The following is a 24,804-nucleotide window of genomic DNA, read 5'->3' on the forward strand; positions in this document are numbered from 1 at the left end:
GGGTAATTGGGTGGAAGGCTAATGCCCGACCCACCGGGATGGACTGTGTGGGAAAATGCCCCGCTATTGCCCGGGGGGGGGGGGGGGGGGATGGGCAGAGCTGGAATTGACTGATGCATAAACAATAAATCCCAACCCACAAGCGGTGGGTGTGGGATTATCTGGTCTCTAAACGCGTTAACTGGTGGTCTTATTTTACGTCCCCACCCCCTTCCCCTTCTGTAGCTATTAAATAAACGACGTACTTTTCTTAGACTTCTTACGTATTTCTTTTTCTTGTCCCTGAGTACCACAAATGTCCAGAGATGCACCTCACCCCGAATTTGGGTACTTCACATTAGACAGACCTTCTTGTCAGTTTTCATATTATATCGTATTAAAAACTGAATCATTGTATAGATGCAATTCGAGTGATTTGATTGGCTTAGCGGCCATGGTATATACGAGAAATGGCGACCATTAAATTGTCTGCTTGTTATTCTTGCACAGTGAAATCAGTAAGATCTAGCAATATTTCTTGATTTTTTTAAATAAAACAATTATTCCATTTGCGCTTGTTGGATATGAGATGATTTTTAAATAATAGCCAACTCGGCGCTACGCGCCTCGTTGGCTATCTATCATCTCATATCCAGCGCGCGCTCTTGGAATAATTGTTAAATGTTTGACAGAATTATTTGCGTTTTAGTAAAAATTTACGGTAGGGGACATCTTGTGATGTCAGACATTTAATGCATCTCATTGGCGTTCATTTGTGGACATCACTTCACAAATGTCAAAGAACACCTCAAGAATTCAGAAAAATGCAAAGATTGTGAAACGGCATGCGTATGGCTCAAAGGGTCTGTTGTGACTTATTTAAGCATAAAAATTCGAATACAAACAGGCGCGAATTCAATGTCTGGGTCCACCACGTACATTAATACGATAAACAAGACGTGAAAGAGGCTCAACATTTTTTACGATTACCACAAAAAACCAAACTTCTGCTAAGGAAAGGGATATTAGAAAACTTAGAGGGTATAACGTCTAGTCAATTTATTTGATAGCCGAAAGCTCATGTTTTTAATCTTTTTAACCAGAGAACGTTTCTTAATCCAATATGTCTTATCCTTGTTACAGCTCTATTTTTACTAGTATATTTTAGCTTATTTTGTTTGGTAGCCTTTTCTAGTACTTGTGTGAGCCCAAGGTTAACGCACGCGTGCCGATTTATTGGGCCGAATTTTGTTTGGCCGATTTAGCATGAGTTGATTTACACATAACGATTTATCACATCAAGAAAGTGAATAAGTGGACGAAATCGACCCGATTGATAAAACTTGATCGCAATGGAACTGCTTGTATAAACCTTGCTAAATATGAAATCTGTCAAAGAGCAGCAGAATTTATAAATCGAGCAGATCTTAAGCCCGCGCTATATCAGTAAAAAAAAAAAAGAAAGCTCAGGCCGACAATTTGCAGTGTGCATACGAATAAGCCAACTAATCGGATCGATTTACATTCCTTTGCTGAAACATTTTCCGTATCTCCAAGGATCTCCAAGTTAGTCAGGGTTCCCAGTGTTAACGACATATTTGCCTCCTTCTATTCCTGCCCGGTGGCGGGCGATTAAAGTCACGATTCCGTTTTTCATTACGTATTAATCTGAATTTCTGCGAAAAGATTCCATTACTGAACTGTTGCGTGCCCCGAAACAGACTGTAGTAAAACATGTCATGCGGGATCCGTTTGCAGACACGTCATATCTCGAAAGAAATTTAATTAACAGCTTGCAAAAAAGAACTTTTAGGCGCAAGGATTATAACACTTTCGCGTTAAAATTAACGCCGCAAGCGAGACAGAAGAAATGCCAGAATGGATTCTATTACATTGGAATGCTCCGAGTTATTTGACGTCCCGTGAAGAAACCAGGCAAATTGCCTGGTATCTCCAAGGGGTGCCGAAGTTTTATTTTCGTTGCTAAGAACCTCTGGCTCGTTATGATTGATGATGGCTACCTTTCAGATTGGATGGCGTAATATCTGCCTCCTGTTACGTTCTTGGTCCATTTTGCTAACCTCAGAGTATTGTGAACCATTTGGACATAAAACACGCCCTGGCAAGTTATAATATCATTATCATAGCGTGACGTTCGTTGTCCTTGTTTTCTTCTGAATTTCGAAGTACAAATGGTACGTGATGTGGGGGGTCATAATGAGATTCATCGCTTTCTGTTTGTTGCACTAAAAGCTGTATTCCAAGTTATTTTCCTTGTTGTCTTTCTCCAGCCATTACTGCATGGACGTTTGTTGTTCAGAAGATAACAGGCCTGGGAACTAGAAAAAGTTATGCCGAGTACTAGGACTAGTCTAACTGCCTTGTAAACCCTGGCATCATGGTTATCCTATCTACTTGTAAATAGGGACAGCAATGCACGCTCAAGGGTGAAAATGGTGTCACTGGAATTTTGATCTACTTGTTTTATTTTTTGCAGTGTTTTAAATTTCACAGTATTTGCTGTAAACGTAGGCAACGTGGAAAGAGTTGGAATTCGGGAAGACCATCATTCATGGCACCTTGAACAAGTAACGGAGTTGTTTAATTTGTGTATAGTAATAGTTACTGTAGACTGTGGTAATTTTCCTTCCTCGGACGAACATTTTCTCTTTCAATTCTTAGAGCTTGTATTATGCATTATAAGAGATACTGATGTGGAAAGTGAAGCAATATCTGAATAAAGAAATGAACTAACGAACGAAAGAATGAATGAAAGAATCAATCAATCAATCAATCAATCAATCAATCAATCAATCAATCAATCAATCGATGGTTACTATTATTTTAAGGTCAAATGAACCAGTTTCTTATCTACCTCAAATTTTTATTGAAAGTGCAATTCGTTCATCAAATAGGCATATTTTGACCTTTTAAAGTGCCTATCACCCCTACCCAATTCCTTTCATTCTCAAAAGTAGACGTAGAAAGTAAGCCGAAACAAGCAAAATAATGAGATTTGAAGTTATTCTCGGATTTTACAACGCGATCGAAATCACAACTTCCGAAGTTAAAACCGCGCCATTAGAGGACTGGCACTAGTGAGTTGTGACGTCGACCCGGTATCTCGATATTCTACGCGAGCTGTTTGGGGTTTCTGGCCGATTTTTTAGCCCAAAAGCCGAACACTGACACCGAATCCGAGCAAAGCTACAACTCAGATGATTCAGAATTTAACTACAACCCTGGGTACGTGATTAACGCGTCGATCAAGCACGTAAAATAGGAATGGAAGGCCTACACAACTCCTACTCGCATGTTTAGCGCTTCTATCTCAGTCTTGATTAATTTAGCTTCTTGTATGTTTACAGCGGGTTGGCATGACGATTTGAAGGATTTGTATGATAATCATAGAACAAAACCATGTGCTTAACTGCAGCATGTTTTGTATTTTGATCTCAAAGTACATTTTGCATGGGTTTAGAGTTCTGCGTTTAGCGCCTGTTTATTTATCTTGTTGTTTCTGTTTAGCCACTGTCGCTCTTATGCCATTTCATTTTACTAGTATTTAGATCTAGTTTGGCTCGTTTCAGTTCGCGGTCCAGTGACAGTACAGCTTCTAGTTAGGATTGAACCGTGTGATAATCTTTAACCTCCGAAAGCGACCGCCATTGTTGTTATCTTTGTTAGGATTCAACTGTGTAATTAAATCAGTTTAGCTTACAGTTTTTGTATTGCGGGGCCCTGCCATTTGTTTTTGTGGCAAGATGTTGTGTCTCTGATCGTTGGTATTTGTTTCTCTAGCACTGCAGATTTCTTCGAGAGCTATGCAATGTGTGAAATTGAGGGCTTAAGTTTGTTTAGTTACGGCTTCGTTTTTGCATGACCCTTTGCATCGCCTCGCTTCGCTGAGGTTTGTGTTGGGGGAGCTTGCTGTTTTCTAAATATTTGAAATCTTTCGGTTTTAAAGAATATTTTACTGAAATTGGTCTGGTAGAAAGAGAAGTAAAAAGGCACAACGTTTGGAAAGCCGTTGCGTGTGTTATTTTTCAAAATATCTCGATTTTCAGGGAAGAAAAGCCGACCTTTTGAGCAGTATTTTGAGCAGTATGTCAATCGACCGAGATGTTCGATTGACTCTTTACCTCGTTCTTCACAGACAAATTCAAGACTGAAGCTTTTTTAAAAAGAATGATCTGTTCTTCTTGGAAAGGCTACTAAAGAACTAGCTTGATCATGTCATTGTGGCCCTTCATCCGCTCGCCAACAGACAGCAGTCTCAGAAGTAAGAGACTCCATTCGCCTCTTCGCATTCTTGTGAGGTAGACCAATTATAAATTAAAATAAGTTTACTATTTGTAATTTCAGTACCTTTGTTTTGGCTGCACCTATAAGCTTAAATACAAAAATGGAAACATTTCTTACCCGGCTCGTTCGCTCGTTCGCGGTGATGTTTGGCAATGGTTTAAATCAGTACACCTGGACTTGTGGTCACCGCTTTAGCATGGGCAGTTGGCGTCACATTAATACCGATATCATCTCGTTTCAGTCTTAAGAGGATCGGCTTGTTACTCACTTCATCAATAAATCAGAACCGACGCATGAAGTCGTCGTTCGTGAAGTGCTTGGAGCATATTGACGATTTTCCGGGTTAGCCCGCTTTTGTTTCATGAAATCGATCTATTTCTTTCTGCATTTCCTTGCTTCATCATTATCGAACAGTATAGCGTGCAGAACTATACCCCTCTACATAACTGAGAAGGCAGCATATTTACCTACCACATACCTTCCTGGCACATTCCAAGTTCAGTACAGAGAATGTAGTGACAAATGAGCAAATGCTCTGTGGCTGAGATACCGGGTCGACGTCACAAACTTGTTAGAACCCAGTCTGTCAACTGCTCCTTTTTGTATTCAATATGGCGGAAAACAGCCTATTTTGGGCGATTTTGTCGTCTGATAAAAACAAAACGAAACATGGAATACGATTTATTTCTTCGCAAAGCGTCTTAGACATGCATAAATTTTCGAAATTCATTAAAACTGTGTAAGGGTGATAGGCACTTTAAAAGTAATAATTATTATCATGTGATAATTGGTCACTGCTTGGGCAGCTGTTTTCCTCATTATACTTGATGGATAAAACTTTGTCCAGAGTGTGCATTGGTCCTTAGCCTGCGAACGCACACGAATTTCCGGCTGCATGTCGCTTCTCTTCGGCGGAGAGAAGGGAGGGCCCATTCGTTATTTAAAATGGTAGAATGGAGAAAATTGTTGGAAACTTTGAAAAATTATTCAAAACGGCACAGGCTTACCACTTTTCGGAACATGAACCAAAGATTTACACTTTCAACCTTTATACCATTTGTCAGGCGAGATCGAAACTTTTGTGTTTATTCGACGAGCTTGGTAATGTATTTATAGTGATGAAAACTGTAGATGTTTTCAGACAATGTAATGAGCTCATAACTCAAAGAGTTTTGTACCGAGCGTTAATTTACGTTCCAGTAACTTCAGTCATTCAATGGAGTTTGAAGTCTTGTTACTGTTTGTTATAACAAGTTCAATGGAAAACGTGTGTCATCTTTTAGTTAAACTTTGGCGCTTAAATTAAGGACAGTGCGTAGTTTTCGAGATACTCGGGTTTCCTAAAGTAGGTGCCTACTAATTCAGTGATATTTCTGCACGGTTTAAAACTATGCGGAGAAAGAAGAACTTAGCAAGTGCTCTTGGTATCCAAAACGAAAGTTTTGGGGTAAATGCGCATTTTTATAACCTTCAGTTCGGAAAGAAACGCCACACATTGCTTTGTATTTTACTGTTTTTTAGAATAGTTTCTGCTCAGCCCAATTTTATTTTTTGGATTCCAATAGTCCTTGAAAGAGATCTGCTTTCCCCGCATAGTCAAAAACCACATAAAAATACTTCTTTATTAATGCACCGTCCTTAATAAAGGGGGAAAAAAGCAAAAGTTTGGATCATTTGACCTTTCAAAAACATTTCACTCAAATCATGTTGTACATGTTGGCGCTGTTTACATAATTATGTAGTTACACATACTCATTGTGTCTGTGTTATTCTAGATTTCTATTAAGGCTGGATACACATCAGGATACGTGGAATTTAATTACGGAGATTGGGTACCGACAAACAAGTGGTTTATATTACCACGTGAGTAGTCAGAATTTTAATAACAAAATATCATTAAGCTACCTTTATAATTTTTGTAAGCTGCAAGACTTAACGGTAAAAAACAGGCGTTATGAGAGACGCGATAAAACACCTTGAACGTTTGTACATGTTGCAATAATTCTAACTTTTTTAAGGGGCGCCTTTTTGTAGGAAGCAAAAAGAGAGAGAAAGAGCCAAGACTTTTAAGATTGGTTCGTTCGTCGGTTCTTTAACTCGCGGCTTCACCTTCCTCTCGAAACAACCAAGTTAGTGACCGCTAACAGGGTAACCCTCTTGGACGACGGGGAAAATCCTTTCATAATTGACGGCTGATACAGAATTGTTATTTTTTGGTATCTGTTATCTGTTATTAAATTGTCTTGGTATATTTGTTGGAAATAAATAATAAAATAAATCTGTTTATTCTATTTGAAAGAAACGGGACTGAACTTCACTTTAATTTAATCTGAAACGAACTTGTTTTACTTTAAGTCTACTATCTGAGATTGATAACATCAAATATTGAGGACGCTGGCACAGAAGCACGCGTGTGGATAAATATACTTGGTGATAAAGGTGTAATCAACAAAGCGGAACTGGATATTCAATATTATGACGATAGGAGACAGGGAAGGTAAGTGTATACTGACGTGTTTGAAATTGAACGAGCGTGAACTGTGTGGGCGCGCTGGTGCTTGCTGAGTTAGGGTTCGGTTGCAAAGAGCGACTTAAGTACTTAAGTACTTGAGTACTCTGCAAGTGCTCCTTCCTTCCCTAGGGAGGTTCTGGTCTTCTTTTTAGTGTTTCCTTTTCGCCTTAGGCCAGTGATCCACGATATCGTGCGAGAAGCGATTTTTCAGGTGCGAAGGATTCTGGGAAGAATTAATTAATAATCAATTTATTATTATTATTATTATTATTATTATTATTATTATTATTATTATTATTAAGTAGAAATATTATCATTTGGTTAAGGCTGAGATCATGGAGTTTTATAATGTCTATCCGCTTGTTTGTGACAGTGTTGACGATCACAGAATCCAGCATAAAGACGTGGGACGCATTAAAGGAGTGCAAATATATCGTGACGAAACGTGTAAAGGCAAAGAAAACCCCAGTTGGCATCTTGATAAAGTGAGGAGTTAATTTCTTTTAGTTTGAGACTAGATTGAGTTAGTAATTGGTACTACTACTACTACTACTACTACTACTACTACTACTACTACTACTACTACTACTACTGCTACTACTACTTCTACTACTCTATTTCCCTCATGGAAGTGTAGTTTGCTGAGATATAATTGTAAAGATATAATAATTTCACAAAGGCATTCTTGTCCAACGGACCAGTCACTGATTTAAGTTTGTGCAATTCTTGTAGATTGCTGTGAGATTTGGAAACGAACCAGAATACACAGAGTTCAACTACAATACCTGGATAGAGGAAAATAAGCGGTACACATTATCCCGTGAGTATTTGCAAAACAGATGAACATCAATACGAACATTTCAATATTGATCATTAGACAAAAGGTGCGCTATAATAATAAAGGATAAAAAAACAAAAAACATCGCTCTTCTTCAGTTCAGCTGAGTACTGGAGGCTCGGAACAGTTTTTCTGGCTTTAGAGTGGATCTTATGAAATCAAATTCCGAACCGTTCGACAATCACGAAGACTGGCTTATCTTCTTTTCTTTGAAAAATTCAAACGCTTCCTACTGCCCTTCAATCAACGTCGAGTTTTAACGAGCTTCCTTTCTAATGCATATTTTAAGATTGCCAACAATCACAAATAGGCAATGACAATTTTTTAAATCGGATGTTACATGACCCCCATAGCATCCTCGTACATTTGCAATCCTAGCGACAAAAAGCAATCCAACGAGCTCGCTGCTACTCAAGATCATAAGGAAACCTGAAGCCAAGACCCTTGATACGTAGTTATGATTGAACCCCCTTAACTCAATCAGATGCTATAAAACAATTTGCGGAGGACACTTAACTGTTCTTATCTTGAGTTATTTGCATTGGCATCACAATTAGCAATCGTTTCCTGCAATCAGTTGCTTTGAATTAATTTGCTTTTGAATTGAGATAGTACAAACAGTAGGAAACCTTCTTCACCTTTCTTCCTAAAGATGCTTATAATTTATTTCAGCGCCCTGCCCAAGGGACTGGGTTCAAGGTTTCAACAGCTCTTGCTACTATTTTTCATCAAACAAACATGAGTGGGGCCAAGCAAAATGTGCATGTGAAGCAACGGGATCGTGGCTTGCAGTGTTGAATTCACAAGCTAAGCAGGAAGCATTTGTCCCTGACGGAAACAATCAGTTATGGATTGGTTTACATAAGGATCCCAAGGACAAATCACGCTGGCTGTGGGTTGATGGGTCAAGCTCTAATTACACTAACTGGGATGAAGGAGAACCTAACAGCAATTCAAGCACAGGGGATTGTACAAAATTATATCCGGCCTCTTCAGGCTCTGTAGGGAAATGGAGAGACGAGAAATGTAATCTTTCCCTTTACTTCGTTTGTGAAATCAGTGGTAAGCTAGGCAACATTTTGACGTAAAATTAGTTATTTTATTTTATGGCTGGCTCCGTGAGCGCGAGAGATGAATCAAATCCTCCGCTATGGATTACCCGTTGCTTATTTACCCGGCATCAAAAGTTTGGCCCACGAGCACTTTAAGCGTTTCAAAGATTTGCTTGTTGTTTTCGGGGAAAAAACGCTGATGAAAATGTTCTGTAAACACTCAAAATTTGCAGTGCGTTACCTACAGCACGGATAAGGTAGTATTAACGACTCAATCTGCAAAGATGTTTTATTAACTTAGAACAAACATCACTGATTAAACCGTTGCCAACGACTACCTTCACCGTACAAACGATATGTTGGTGACATCAACAAAACAGACAAACAATAGAAAAACCGACTAACTTTACTAAAACAAGACCAACGGACGTTTGACTAACAAAAGAAGGATCGAAACCCCGGGATCGAAACGCACAGATCAAGATGTACAGTCTTCACAGTAACATCACGGTTTAACTGGTAAATGTCCAATGACATCTTAACTTCGTTGACCAATCAAGTCAATAACCAGAGACATTTATTTGTACCATCAATTTACTATACGTTCCAATTTGTTTTGGCTCTGATGTTGACTTCCGCTCAAGCGGATCGTCTCAGGACTTCATTCACCCGGATGATCATAATTTTACTTCTTATATTTTTAATGTTGTGATAGTTGCATGAAGTTTTCAGTGAAGTTCAGAAAGATATTTTTTTCAAGCTCGCCAAAGACGCTCACGCCGTCATTTTACCAGTGTGTATCAACTCTTATTAAAGTTTCGTCTAGTTTTCCGTATTACCCCCACTGTTTTGTATGGTAAGACCGAAAATGATCGGTAAAATTGGCTTGCCGCCTTCTAAATCGTCCATTAGAATCGCATGAGAAACGGTATTAGTTCAGCTGATTGAAGAATACCTTATATATATTCTAAGAAACTAATTTTAGTCATCGTCCTAAAGCTGCTCAGGGATATTTGTTACTTATAACGGAAACTGGATTATTTTCTCTCTTAAACCTCTTTCTTAGCTCTCTTTCCTTTATGACATGTAATAGTACCCAAGTGCGTAAAGCTTTCTCTTGGGAGTGGCCTGATTGTTAAGCCTTTACGCTGTCACTCGTCCGATCAAGATTATGGATCAACCTGTAACTTTTCCTGCGCCAGTGGATATCAGCTCAGTGGCCCCTCGTCTGCTTGGTGCGGAATTGGAGGTGTATGGAGTGAGAATGTGAGCACACTCAGCTGCAATGGTATGTAACCCTATTCAGCTTTATGGCAAGGTTACGGAGAGGCAAAAAATGCTAAAACTGACTTGAAACATTGGTAAATTTATCAATATTACTCATGCAAAAGCCTTCACACTGCTTTCTTTTCCTAGACTTCACTTGGCAACTATTTGGTGGGATATAATTCGACTCTGCACGTGATTTGATGCTACCTTGGCAGCGGAATTTTGACAGGCATATTTCCTGACATTTAAAGGGTTTCAATGCAACTTCCAATACAAATGCTTCTTTAACAAATGTACATTTTTTTAAATAAGAGCAGTAATGTTAATTTTGTGCAAAAGCTAGGTGTCAAAAATTGGTTGCAATGGTAGCATCAATTTGACTGGACACTGCATTAGGGAGAACGCGTACGCGAGCCTGCATTCTGGATGAGGTAACAACTTGTCACGTTGCCTAGAAAATTTGGCAATATGGGAAATGTGCAACCGATAGGTCGACAGATTTGCACCACCAGAAATATGTTGTTAATTACACAGTGCGCAATAACGAACTAAAGGGAAAAACGAAAAAGTTTTCTTGAAAACTAAAATTGTATTATTGTCAATGTGTAGAATGCCGAGGAGCGCTTGGTATGAAGAACCTTTGGATCACCGACGGACAAATCAGTGCCTCGTCACATCAGGATTCCAATCATGCTGCCGTAAAGGGAAGACTAGATTTTCAGGGATCCTGGGTAGCTCACAAAAATGACGACAAGCAATGGCTGCAGGTTGATCTGGGTAATCAACACACAACAGTAACTCATGTTGCAACCCAAGGAGGTCATGCTAATAAAGCGTGGGTAAAGACATACAAACTGCAGTACAGTGATAATGGTGTGAAGTTTCAGTACTACCACTACGAAAGACAACCTGGGATCATGGTAAGATAGACTTTTCTTACCAAAACCCTGATTTGGCTGATACACTCATTTTAAAGAGAAAAAGCTCCAATTTACAATTAAAATTCGAATAATGCGACCTATTGTTGAATGTTTCTTTTCTTGTCGATTAGAAGTTTGTTGGAAACACAAACCAAATAACTGTTGTTAAACGTGGACTTGACCCACCAATCAGAGCACGTTACATCCGATTCATTCCAACAGCTTGGCATAACTACATATCAATGAGGGTGGAGCTCTATGGCTGTAAAGGTACTAACTTTATCCCACTTACGTAATAACTTTAAACTTTTTCGTTTTTTTTTTTTTTTTTTTTTTGCCAACCTGAAAAAATGCATTATTTACATGAGCGTGTGCTAGTCGGGAATCTGATCTTTCCAATAAATATATTATTCGACTCCCTTATTGAACTATTTACCTTGGACGGAAGAGTAAGCTAACATATCAATTCAGCGAGTGATATTTCCTTCGATATAGCCAAACGCTTGCAATTTCGAATACTTTTCAGTGTCCATACTTTTATAAATGAATAACGCCTCAAGAAATTACACACTCAATCTAGACCGGCGGAAGTGGTTTCCCACATTCCCGGATTGCCCAACGCTGACTTTGAACGTTTTTTACTTTTTAAATATGTGAACAATTACCACCTCGCCAGATTTTCATAATTTTTTTTAGGAAAAATATGGTATGGTTATTCACTGAATACCGTTACCATGGCAACCAATTTATTCAGACAGGATTATTTCCGTTTTTAGTAAACAAGACTGATAAAATTTCTTAACCCGTTCTTTGCACCTGAATAACGTTTTCAGTAAGCCATCTGGAAAAAACGATATATGGTCGCTTTATGTTCCTTGACTTTGATATTACTGTGGCAACCAATTTTCACAGGCAGTTTTTTCAGAAAATAGAAAACCCCTTTTTAAGCTGAAGAAAAGTTACTTTCTTCAGCTTGCCTTTTACGTTGTTACTTCGTATTAGTGTTCCTTTATCGTCCAATTTGGGTGCTTTCCTGAAGTTTTGGGGAAATTTACAAATCCAAGATCGCGTTTCCAAGATGGCAGCCATTTGACAATCATGACTTAATTACTAGGCGTTGCGGACCTCACAGGAAACATCTTTGGACCTATTTTTTATCCTCAAAGTCTCACTGTCAAAGCTCTTATACCTGCGAAATTATGGAATGGGTGGGGAAGGATTGCCCTAGATGCCAAAAACTGCCCGGTCTTGATAGGGTTAACGTACTGTAATTTCTATGTTTTTAGATTATTTTAGGGAGCTTTTATTGTTTTCCTTTCCCGTTTAGTCAGTTGTGGTGGTTTTTCATAGCTTTGGGAAAATCCAGAATTCCAAGATGGCGTTTGAAAATAATGACGTTATTTTCCCGTCACATGACGTCATTACTCACCTTTGTGGACGCCAAAGGAAATAAGGCTGGACTTACAATTCATTGTTCGAGTGTCACGTCATTGCAATAGCTTTGACAATCTCGGAGTTTTGGAAGAGGATGGAGGTGGATTTCATCCCCTTCCCAGCCCCGGACACAAAAGACAGTCTAGATTTGGATTAATATCTCAGATTTGATAGCTAATGGTAGATATAAATATGTAATATTATACGAAAGATAAACTGTAAAAAAAGGTTCCAGACTTTACATAATTGACTTCCGCTTTGTTTCAGCAAACAAGACTATTCACCATTGGCGCTTAGATGGGTCTGATCGACAAGTAAGGTCAGTAACGAACAAGAACTTTTATTGCTAGTTATTGCTAATAGTTATTTTGAATAAAATGTCTTTGTTAAGATGTGTCCACTAAGTTACATATGTACGTAAACAGTTGGAATAACCTATTGTTTTCACTGTAAAGGCGTTTGGAAGAATCATTGTAAATAAAGGTCACCTGACAAAACGTTGCTACTTCGTCCAACCTGCAACAGAAATATAAGCACCTCTGAATCCTTATTTCTTCATAAACTGGATACTCTACGGATCTGTTTTATTCTCTAAATTAAGGCCATTTCGTTGAGTAAAGTACAGTGCTATTCTGTGGGCACATTGAGCCGAAGTAGCTCCAATTGTAAGGCCTGAAATGTACCCAAGGGCTTAAATGAGTCCTTAGGTTGGGCTTAAATCGCCACTTTTGGGACTGTTTTGTCCCAAATTGTGATCAAAATGGCTCCACAAGTGGTTGAATCAGTCCCCAGGTCACCAGGCCTAAATTAACACTTTGGGCGCGAAGAGGCCCTTTGAATTGACAGTATTCAAATCTCTCCATTTTGCACTGGGGGCCCTTCATTTTAGAACAGGTGCCTAGAATGCTGACTGAAGTTGTAACATTTTTTTTAAGTGAAGGTAGTACTCTCTTTGTCATTGTCTATTTCAAACTGTCACCCCGATGGGGTGACAAGTGGTTTATAAATAGGAGTGTTGTTTCCACACGACCTCAGAGAATTACGCTTAAATATGCAGCATTTTGAGCACAATTCTCATGAGGAACGTTTCGTTCACGCTCTTGCAGTCCTCTTGCAATCCTCTGCAGAGTTCTATCGAGCGTCCACCACCTCTTGTAAGCCCTAAAAGGACAGGACTGTAGCAGTAGGGAAGCCAAGAAGACTGGTCAGGAAAGCTCGAGCCAGAAATCCCCAGCAGGCGTTTCCCCTTATCCCATCTGTCACCGAAACGTCCGTGCAAGAATCGGCCTTCTCAACTATCACAGAAAAGACAGAGATTACTAAGTGGTCTTCGTTGACTCCACGTACGAACGCCCTGTATCTTCAGGTATAAAGACCTCAAAGTTCATTATCGATGTCAACACCAGGAGATATTATCTGGCACTACCATCTGAGAGTAACTTCAATTTCAATCCCTCGTGACCTTTGAAAGAAGAACCTACTTGGAAATAGGTATCCGTCAATCAATCACAGCTGACGGAATGCCTCAGGCATAGAAAGTAGCTGTGCAGATCCCTTGCCGTTATCTATTTTTTCGTGTGGATTTTGTATTTGAAATGGTAATGGTATTTCAAAAACTGATAATTCGAGCAGTAAATACAAGTAAATAAAATATGACATGGTGTTGTTGCCTGTTCTTACATTGGGTGTGAACGCATTTTCGTGCAGTTTGGAGCCATTTTAAGTCTGTGTGCTACACATGTACCGGTACTCATTGACTTGGCAAAGGCGAGTTTTGCCATGCGGCTCATTTGCAAACTGGCTCAAATTCTCCCATAAAAACTGCGTCTTAAGAAAAGCATAATATACAAATGTTTTGTGCAAAATAATCGCTTACAGCCCCGCAAATCACCAAAGTGTTTCAGAATTACCGCTGGAAAATCGCTGAGTGACATAACAAACTACATCAAACGTGGTCAAAACTAGGTACCGGAGTCAAATTGAGTTCCAGTAGGGGAATACCAAGGTGGGTTTTTATCACTTCATTTTCCCTAAAAACAGCTCCCCGATGAGGACAAAATTGTCCCACTACTGTCTTGTTGTGCGACAATCTTGTACTCAGAGTCCTAAGGCCCTTTGGCCAGCGGTTGGTCGCACAACCAATTTTTTTATTGGCTGCCGTCCCGTAACAGCTTGCATTTTGTTTTGCGCAGAAATCCTGCGGTAATCAAATTCCAGTACCCCAGAGTCTCTCCTAGCGACTCTGGGTACGAGATTGGTTGTGCGAGGAATGAAATTGAGAGCATAACGTTGAGTTAATACGAAGAGAAAATGAGGGTTTTTTCTTGGTTAATACTCAATGTTAGAGATTTCTGGCAAACAAGTGACATGTAGGAACCCACTTCTGCTGGCCTTCTGCAGTTGGATAATTTGCGCCATGGACGAGCCTTCACCACAATGACGTCTCAAAAACAACACGTTTGCAGTCACACCAGGATATTTATGATAAAATCAAGATTGGAGTCTGTTCAATTGTGTAAGCATTAGCCAAGTGTCAGCCAACTGGACTTAGATATTGAAGTTCATCTGAAGCGGGCAGTAAAGGGTATTGCCACCAGCAAATAGCTTCACTGAGGAGGACAGTTTATCTGGCATATTGTTAATCTAAATCAAGAAAAGCAAAGAGACCAAGTACCGGTACCTGTGAAGACTCAACCTTCAACCACGATGAGGAAGAGATAGGTTGATGAAGAAGAGATATTCACAACTCTCTACTGGCGGTATGCGATAAAAGTTCTAAGCCGGCTGAAACTGAAACTGAAACCATCTGGTATATCCCAATCACTAATTTCAGCATAAAACGCCTTTGCAACACAGTGTCGAAAGCTTTAGAGAGGTCTAGGAAGGTAACATCCCTTCTGCAATATTGATTTAGTGTTTTAGCCCATTCGTGGATGCTTTGGGGGAATCGAAGAAGTGAATTTCAAATGCAAAGGGAATGTTAAAAAATGTGATGGCAACCCGAGCTTAATACTACTAAATTGGAGAGTACACCCTTCAAACGAAATTTGCTTTTAGTTGAAATTTGCTTTAGCGGAGTTTGATTTCGGTTGAAAATGTTACTACCCATGATTTTGAGTCTCGGAAGATCGCCCTCCTAATTAAGCAGAAAGCTTTTGATTGAACCAGAAAGTAGCACTTACAAGGGGAAATCTCTTTATAGACAATAAAATTTCAAAAATTATAATTAATCTGCTCAAATCGAGGTCACTAATATAACATAACTTTCTTTCTGCTTTTGAAGGTATTTTGGCCTTGTGAACTTCACTGATGACGGATGGTGTCCTGGCAGCAAGGCGGCGTATTTCAGTAAACACGGCTCCTACGCTACTGTACCTAATGTGAACATCACGAACTGTGACTTTACGATTGCATTTCGGTTAAAATCCGCTGGTGTAAATGGTTCTGTAATAGCACTTTGGTCAATTAGTGGGAAACCAATCTATGTAGTAATGAAAGAATCTACTTTCTTGATTCACTCTGTATTCAATACTTGGGAAGAAACAGAGTTCAATGGTAAAGAATGGACTCATATTGCTATTACCTGCGAACAGTTTCAAATCAGGTTTTTCGTCAACGGTGAAAAAAGAGAATTAAAGGAACAATGGAACCAAAACTTCTTTTTATCTTCCGAGACTTATCAGCCCTACTATCTTCTTGGAAATAAGCCGGTTTTCAACATGCCGCTTATAGCTCAGCCGTTTGTTGGAGCAGTTATGGACTTGTATGTGATTCAAGGGGCTTTGTCTTTGGAGCAGATTTCTGATATGCATAAAGGTAACATTTCATCTTTTGGAGTTTCTATAAAGTGAAATAGTCAACATAAATACTGCATGGCAACTTTTCGTGAAATCAGCTATAATCAAATCAAAATTCTATATTTTAAATGAGCATTTATTGGGACGATTTCATTTAATTTAACGTTGCAAGTTTGTTAATAATGGTGCAATTGTACCTAGATTACAGTTAATCTTAAATAAACAACGATGCAAACTCGTACCCAGAGTCCTTAGGCTCTTTGGCCAGCGGTTGGTCACCAAGAGAAACTCTGGATTCGAAAAAATAAAATTTGGTGATAAAAATATAAATTTGGTAATAAAAAAATTAATTTTTTGGTAATAAAATTCCAGTTCCCCAGAGTCTCTTCTGGCGACCAACCGCTGGCCAAGGGGCCTGAGGTCTCTAGATACGAGATCGACAACGATGAAGACCAGGAGCCATAAACCTGATTATGGCTCCTGTGAAGACTTATTAATTTGACTGTAATAAACTTTGTACAGATACAGCAGCAACTGATACTTATTTTGATCTCAATCAAAAGGAAAGCCACTGATACCTCCAACAATAGTAGGAAAGGAAATAAATGGTCGCAATGTGAACCTCACATGGAATCCCCGAATAGTGAGTAGTTGCACTATGAAGTACACAGTACGCTACAGAGAAATCAAAACATTCATGTATGACAGTGATCCTGGCTGGCTTGAACTTCCCCGAGTTACAAAAAACTTTCGCGCCATATCACTTGACTGGGACAAGGAATATGAAATCGCTGTCAAGTCTGTTTATGTTATTGAAGGAACGGAACATGGAAGTGACTGGTCGATCTCTTGGAACGTTAAAACACACCCAGGTATGACTATGTTTTGTTTGATGTTTGTTTTACGTGGGAATTCTATGTCACGAAATATTCCGAGTGATAAATCCTCACTAATAATTCATCAAGAGAAAACAAAGAAAATCACCAAAGTCACCGTGGTTTGGATATGTTCCTAATTGCCATAACATTTTGCCAACTTTAGCCTTGAATTTCTCCAAGGATTACTGATCATTTGAGAAGCCATATCAAACACTCCAAACTGTTTTTCATCAGATATGTCTTTGTTGTGCTATATAACAAATCACTTAGTGACTGTTACCTCGGGAAACTGGTTAATTTCGTTTCTCTGAACTTCGTCTAGGGAAAAATTGAGATTATCGCGAAACAGGACAATCTTTCTCTTTAGGGAATAACGAAGATATGTCGAGCGTCAACGAAACAACACTAAAGTTAAAAGAAAAAAACAAAGGAACGTGCTGACGTGAGGCCAAGTGTTCATAAAATCTTGCAGTTGTCTTGACAACCACAAGATAAGAAGGACCGTTTTTCCACCGTTACTTTCAAAAGTTCCACGTACTCCTCAAACTTGAAAAAGGTATTGTTTATTTAGTTATTTATTAACTATTCTTATGCATTTATAATCGAAAGTAACTTATACCTTGACAGCTAAGGCTGGTAAAAATGATTTTGAAAAGACAGCTGTCATAACTGCTACAATTGGTGTTGCTCTGATCGTTGCGATAGTCGTGGGGATAATTTACTACAAACGGAGACAAGCCGACGAAATCTACAAAGAAAGGTATGTGACGGCATTAATTTCCATGTCACAGTGTTATCGGCGATTTTATTTACCAGCTTTATTTCGTCAGCCTTATGATAAGGGACATTAAATTTGTACCTTTCCTCTATGTGAAGCAAACGCTTTTTCAATTCAGGAAGCACAAACGTCGGCCATAACTTTGTGTAATTACCATTCAAATTCAGTACCAGTGTCTGAGCGACCCAAAATATTTCAATTCAAAACGGTGCCGAGGCGGTACAGGGCAACCCAGCCATAGCCCAAAGGTAGCCAACGTAAAAAGCCAACCGTCAGAGCAGTGACAAGAACCAACAAAAAGCACCAGCCACATAAATATGCTAAAAGCAATCGACTTGTATCAGCAAATGGATTAAAAATGACTAAGATCAAGTGTAAACGCACACGTTTATATTTTAACCCTTTTTTAGATTCAAGTCCACTATAGTTCCATTACTGCTATGGGAAGTCCCGCGTGAGCGGCTAACCATCATGGAGGAACTGGGTCGAGGTGCTTATGGCAAAGTTCACAAAGGGGTCATGAAGGAATTACCAAAGAAAGAAGTATTTTTAAAGCCCAGGGAAGAGCGAGTGGATATGGGTGAAGGAAGAGTCGTTGCTGTAAAAGTTTTACTCGGTGAGAAAATACTCTATGTAACATTCAAAGTCTACTGTCCTGGTAAGCGATGTAATTTTAGCAATTGTTCAAGATAAAAGGATAGACAAACAGAAAGGGAGAACGACCGAGAGACAGTTATTATGAAAACATTGAACCAACAATAACGCCTGATGATATTGGTGATGATAATGAAAAAGACTTATTCCAAATGGTGGATCACATATTATGAGTCCCGACTCACAAGAGGCGGACCAGAATAGCTACTTACAACCATACACATCGGAGAAATTGAAGTTAGTTCCACCGGCGGTGAAATAATTCATCTCCAGCATGTGCCCAGAGCGCTGAATTAAAACCTGAATATCCGGTTTTTTGGCCAACTACCCAAACCGCTACACTGATAACAATAGCAATATACTAATCCTCTTCCGAGAGGTTTTTTCAGGAATAATAAAACAAACCGGGCAGAAACAAATATATCACATACAACATAACATGGCTAAGAATCAAAGTTAGCTGACTGAGGACTTGAACTCGAGAAAAGCAAAAAACAACTTCAGTTAAAAAGTATGAATAAAATACCCTTGAAATCTTTAGATATTTTTTTGTAATCCATCCATCCATCCATCCATCCATCCAGATTTATTTATTTACTTTTTCATTTACGTTTTCCTTTAGAGGAAGCCGACGAGAGTGGCAGACATCTGTTTCTTCAGGAAATTGAGATCATGAAGAGAATCGGTTCTCATAGAAATGTTCTGAGCATGCTTGGCTACTGGGTCAGATCAGAGCCCATCATGTTAATCGTGGAGTATGTTCCACACGGGGATCTTCTTCAGTGGCTTAGAAACAAGAGGCATCAGGTCAGAATCGATTTTAGGGACATTTGGATAGTTCAGCTCTCATCTTGTTTATGGACTTAACACTGCTCTATTATGTATCAGATCTTTAAGGTTCAGTTATTCAAACATCGAACTTCTGCTTTGGTAATTGGCAGTTCCGTGAAATTGCTCTACGAAAATAGACATCAATACCCAATACATACACAAGTTATGACACTTTTCGATAAGTGATCAAGTGAACAGTGTCGTATGGCATCGGAACACCGATTATTTGCTTGATCAAATGTTAATGTTCCTTTTGTATGAAAATCGAAAAAAAATTCCTTATCAATTTTTCTTCCTCGCGTCAAATTTCACTTCAGGTTGGGTTCAATAACACGTAAAACGGGAGACTGGGGTTAGTAGGTATTGACACCACAGCCCTGCTGTCTCCCACCATAGCCCTGCTAGTCTCCCACCACAGCCCTGCTGTCTCCCACCACAGCCGTGCTAGTCTCCTGTCTTGCGCGGTATTGTACCTAACCTGAAGTAAAATTTGACAATTTTATACGCCTCAAACGCGAAGAAAACTGATTAGGAATTTGTTTCGATTTTCATTTGGGAACAACATGAAGATTTGATCAAGCAAATAGCGTCTGGGTGAAACTTTCCGTGCAAAAACAAAGCTTTTACTTTTCGGAGGGCCCCGCGTGACGAAGGTCTATAGACTCTGAGGATATTCTACCCATCTTTATCTCGCCGTGTAGTAGGTGGATATATCATATTGCCTCTTTGGTCCAATTGCAGCTTAAACTGAAGAATAGCATTGATGTTGGTATTTTTGATGAGTTGACCTTTGCTACGCTGACCGACGATGAGATAACCGGTGAAGAAAACCTGACAATACAGTCCGAGGTCTTCAACCAGGAAGAAACGTCTGACGATAAAGTACAAGAGGGAAACATTGATGAAGAAGAAGAAGAAGAATTGAACCTGTCAGCGGAGAGTAAAGATGACATCGAGAATGGAAACAAAAGACAACGACCAGGAGGGCAGGACGACAACAGAACAGGGACCAAACCCAACTCTACCCTAAAACTTAATGCTGAACCAACTGAACACGAAGGGACAGGAGTTTGTGAGCAGGAAGATCATCAAGGTGCTGACGATATCTCACATCCGTGCAGCAGTTCCGGAGTATCAAGCAAAAACACTGAGGTGACCATCATTATCAAAAGCGACTTTACAAAGGGTGACAATGAAACCAGACATCAAGGGAAAGAGTCTGAGATGCCTCAAGTGGCCATCCTCAGTGAACAGTTGGAAACGACCAACACCGACAATACCTTGGATAAATGTACTTCATCTCAGCAAGGCAGCACGCACCAAATATATCCAGCTAGTGCCGAGAACACAAATGAAGGGAAGAAGCGGCCTGTGGTGTCTACCTTAGCAGTGCCTTCCATTCAATATAGCCGCATCTCGAAAAGAAAAGACCTTCCATCTCCACCAAAGTGTGAGGAAACTGGACAAAACGATACCCTGGAAACAGATTTGACTGCTACCAACCTGGAAACAACGGAAGTAAGGATCACCGTCCATTCTGACGATGATCAACTTGATAATAACAATGATGATGATGATGAGGATGATGATGATGGTGATATTTCTGCTGAAGATCTTCTGTGTTTTTCATGGCAGATTGCGCAAGGAATGGTAAGTAACGTACGAGATAAAATATTACAGAAAAAAATAAAAGGGTGAAACTCATTTAGTGTATTCTCGGATGAATCCTGCAGAAACCTTTAGAAAAACTGTTCGTATAAATAACCACAAATTTTCCTCTCTCCTCCTTTGGTCTCTCAGTCTGCAAGTCTCTTTCTACAAACTTAAGAACGGCTTCTTGTGTTCTTTTTCTTGTTCTTGTTCTTCTTCCTCTTTTTTTTTGTTTTTGTTTTTTTTGTGTAGTTGTTTTGATTTTGTTTACTAGCTTACAAGCAACTCGATTCAATAGCTCTTATTACAGTTGAACCTGCGATCAAATATTCTTTTGTTTAAAAAGGCCTGCTAACGAGGTAAAAGGATCAAAACAATGCGGCGTGACGCAGATGCCTCGTCTGTATATCAAACCACTGATAACTGTTAAAGCAGTTGTTTCATCTTAACTCAACTTCACATCAGACTCGAACTTGAACTCATTAAAAGTATTACTGCTCGGATGCACCTAGACGCCGTCCAAATGAATATCAAAACAAAAGGCGTGATTTCACAATTAATATATTTTAGTCTCATTTAACAACTACGACGCAATGTCAACTTTTTCTATAAAACAAATTTGTTCGTTATAGCTGTGAGCTGCTTTTGAACTGAATATTCCAAGGGGCGTATTTAGGAAATGCGTTCCGCATGAAACAGGAAGTGCAAATTACATTGGTCGTCCTTTCCTTCAGGTCACAATGTATTAGCTCATGTAGCTACCTTTAATCGCAATCATCCTTCCAACAGGAATATTTGGCCAGTAAGGGATTCATTCATCGTGACTTAGCAGCCCGTAACATTCTCGTTGGTGAGGACAGGAAGGTGATGATTGCAGATTTCGGTTTGCTACGCCACACAAGTGATGGTGATATATACGAGGTGCAAAACACGAAAAAGCTGCCCATCAAATGGACGGCACCCGAGGCTCTTGAGAGCGGCATATATACTTTAAAGAGTGACGTGTAAGCATTTGAACGTTTTGCGTACCTATAATAGCAATAATATCATACCTATACAATATCTATCAATCTATCATCGCTGATGTAAATGTGCAACATATTCCCTAATCTGGTACCTTGAGTGACCCTGGCCTGTTCCATCTTTAGGCTAGGTTGACCATAGTAGGGAATCCGGCCTTCAGTTCGCCTGTGTATTCTAATTATTCAAATCTCATCGTACAAATGTAATTTGTTTTCTAACATCCAAACTGCACTGTTGAAAATAAGGTTCTCATGTTACTCCTCAATTTGGTACTTAGTGAGACTTAGCCGGCCAGCTTACCCTGATAGCTTGGCTATCGATCTTAGGCGCATGTTTATCATAAAAAAGACGTTTTTTGAAATATCAACGCGAGTTCATAAGGGGAAATGGTAATTTATCGTAAAAACCCAAGCGTTGTTGGGAAATAAACTTCTGACTCCTTGGCCTGGTCCTGCTAGAACCTAACCCCTATGTCACACTTTGTCGGTTGCCTTTGGGTCATAATTTAGAGTAATTATATAAAACGACCCCCAAAATGCCCGTTGCAGTCCAACCCTGAAGTCTTTTAATTTAATAAAAAACTGATTCCCTTTTTGATCTCCTGTGTTTTAGATGGTCCTTTGGAGTAGTTCTATGGGAAGTGGCTACTATGGGTAAGCAGATACTTTATTTCCTCTTCTATCAAGGGTTTATAATCCACGTGGAAATGAAGAGGATGTTAATTAACCAAACAAAACGAATTCACTAAACTGAATGAATATGAATGTTTTTTCCACCCCCCCCCCCCCCTCTCCTAATCTCCCCACCCCTCTTGGAATCGCGTTCATCATAATTTTGTCGACAATAAATGGTCTTTGACAAACCATAGAAACCAGTCAAGTGATATTGAAATACATCAATTCCATGCAGCGTCCGATGATTGAATGTTGTTCAGTTAATCGTTTCTGAGTCATACGCTTTGATAGTTGACGACTGTCAAGACTGGTGAATGGGAGTCTTGAATAAAGACCCTCCGGATGGTATTCACTTACTAAACATACACAGTTGTTAAAATTCTCAATTCAAGTTCTTTTCAAACTTACACCATTTTCTCCCGAATTCATTAGGAGGCTGTCCATATCCTGGGGTAAGCAACAGACGCTTGTATGATATGCTAAAGTCAGGATATCGTATGGAGAAGCCAAATACGTGCAGTAATGAGTGGTAAGTAACTTATTGTTTGGTCTCATCAACAGAGATAATAAGGGAATTTGGCCACTGTAAAGAGATTCAAATGCTGAGTTTCGAGCGTGAGCCCTTCATCAGAGCGAATTACTCTGACGAAGGGGCTAACGCTCGAAATGTCAGCATTCGAATCTCTTTACAGTGGCCGTCAAATTATGCTGATAAAACAAAACATCCGTTTCCAATTCCACCCCCCCCCCCCCCACCGACGCAGCACCATATTTTCTTTAGAAACGTATTCCCTCGTCTGTAACTCAACACAGACTGAGTGAAAATGACGAAAATTAATACCCAAAAATGTGCCATGCCGGAAACCAATTTGCCACACAATAAGACATCTCTGCGCAAACAAATTATTGATTTTGACGAAAGTTGACGACTGTCAACATTTTGTCAATTTTTTCTATGTTGCATTCTTAAACGTTTATCTTCTGTTTGTTTCTACTCTTGTGTCGACCTTTAAGGTTATTTTTTTCATACTATTATTTAGCACTTTAATAACAAGTAGAGTCCTTTTGTTTTAACATTATGAACTGAAAATTAGTAATGTTTTCAGTTACCAGTTAATGCTGGACTGTTGGAAGGAGGATCCAGAACAACGTCCGACTTTCTCACAGCTGATATCTACAATGGAAGAAATGATGACAACAGACACGCCTTATTATGATCTCAGCAAAACAGACGAGTCTCAAGCATGTTACAGTTCAACGGCAGGCGCTAGCACAAGCAGAGCCGTACTAATGACTGATACCAGCAACACAGTTGAATTAGAAACCAATGTGTAGCTAATTTAGCATACAGTGGATAGACGGGGGGTGGGGGGAGAGATTTGGCAGAAACTTTAAGAAAGACTGCTAAGTTTTTGCAAGGGTAAAAACATGCTTACAGCGAACGAAGTAAAACTATTCGATAAGAGAAATATTTAGCTGTGAAAGAATCCGACACAAAGGAAAAGATTTGTCCTCCCCTAAACTTGACAGATTGAAAGCTTGTAGATTCTTCCTTGGTGCATTTTTATATAAAATTCTAAAAAAAAATCCATTTCTATAGTTAAGAATGTGCGAAAATCGTGCACGTTAAATATCCACACTAAAAATATTAGTGCTTTCGTTTGGGAATAGCCGACTGATCCGGATCTCTTAGATTCCATGTTCCTAAAAATATGACCACAAATCCAAGAGAAGATTTGTTATTGTGGTAATTGCTTCGAACGGGAATTTTGCAGGGGGGGGGGGGGGACCACAACTTACAAGCTCATCGTTTAATCTATACCATTTCTGCATAGACATGCCAAAGTATTTCGCCATTTCGTGCAGGAAGAAGTTAAGCAGAAAGAAGTTTAATGAACTGCTTTTACTTACTTTGTATGGAGGCAACAGAAGAGGCGGGAAAAAGTTGTGCTAAAGGAAAAGCATAAGTTATACAAATACGAGCGCCTAAAATTTAGATTCATGTCATTGTTTATGAGAACAACTTCACGGATCCATTTTCGAATTCCTCCCCATCCCAAAGAAAAAAGAAATATGGAATTGGAATACTGTACAGAACCCTTTTGAGGAGGGATTTCCTTGATCTGAATTCCATTTTCGGATTTTCACCCCCCCCCCCCCCCCCCGAGCCCAGTTAGCTCACAAACGAGCAGAGATGAAAGTAATTGCTA

The 24,804-nt window shown here is 39.4% G+C and overlaps 1 protein-coding gene across 1 annotated transcript; it reads left to right on the plus strand.

Moving 5' to 3' along the window:
* The first annotated feature begins 5,304 nt into the window (after window positions 1–5,304).
* On the plus strand, window positions 5,305–24,481 carry LOC146454608 (uncharacterized). The gene is made up of 20 exons (XM_085095342.1): window positions 5,305–5,385; window positions 6,060–6,147; window positions 6,640–6,781; window positions 7,170–7,281; window positions 7,529–7,616; window positions 8,307–8,696; window positions 9,780–9,974; window positions 10,565–10,875; window positions 11,007–11,145; window positions 12,577–12,628; window positions 15,593–16,125; window positions 16,670–16,978; window positions 17,612–17,744; window positions 18,173–18,378; window positions 19,039–19,223; window positions 19,989–20,897; window positions 21,687–21,901; window positions 22,533–22,573; window positions 23,027–23,123; window positions 23,701–24,481. Exons 1-20 carry the CDS (start codon window positions 5,305–5,307, stop codon window positions 23,927–23,929), a joined length of 4,455 nt encoding a protein of 1,484 aa, XP_084951468.1. The 3' UTR covers window positions 23,930–24,481.
* The last annotated feature ends 323 nt before the right edge of the window (window positions 24,482–24,804 follow it).

The sequence above is a fragment of the Pavona decussata genome, unplaced genomic scaffold, assembly GCF_977016875.1.
Source record: "Pavona decussata unplaced genomic scaffold, jaPavDecu1.1 SCAFFOLD_300, whole genome shotgun sequence".
NCBI lineage: Eukaryota > Metazoa > Cnidaria > Anthozoa > Scleractinia > Agariciidae > Pavona > Pavona decussata.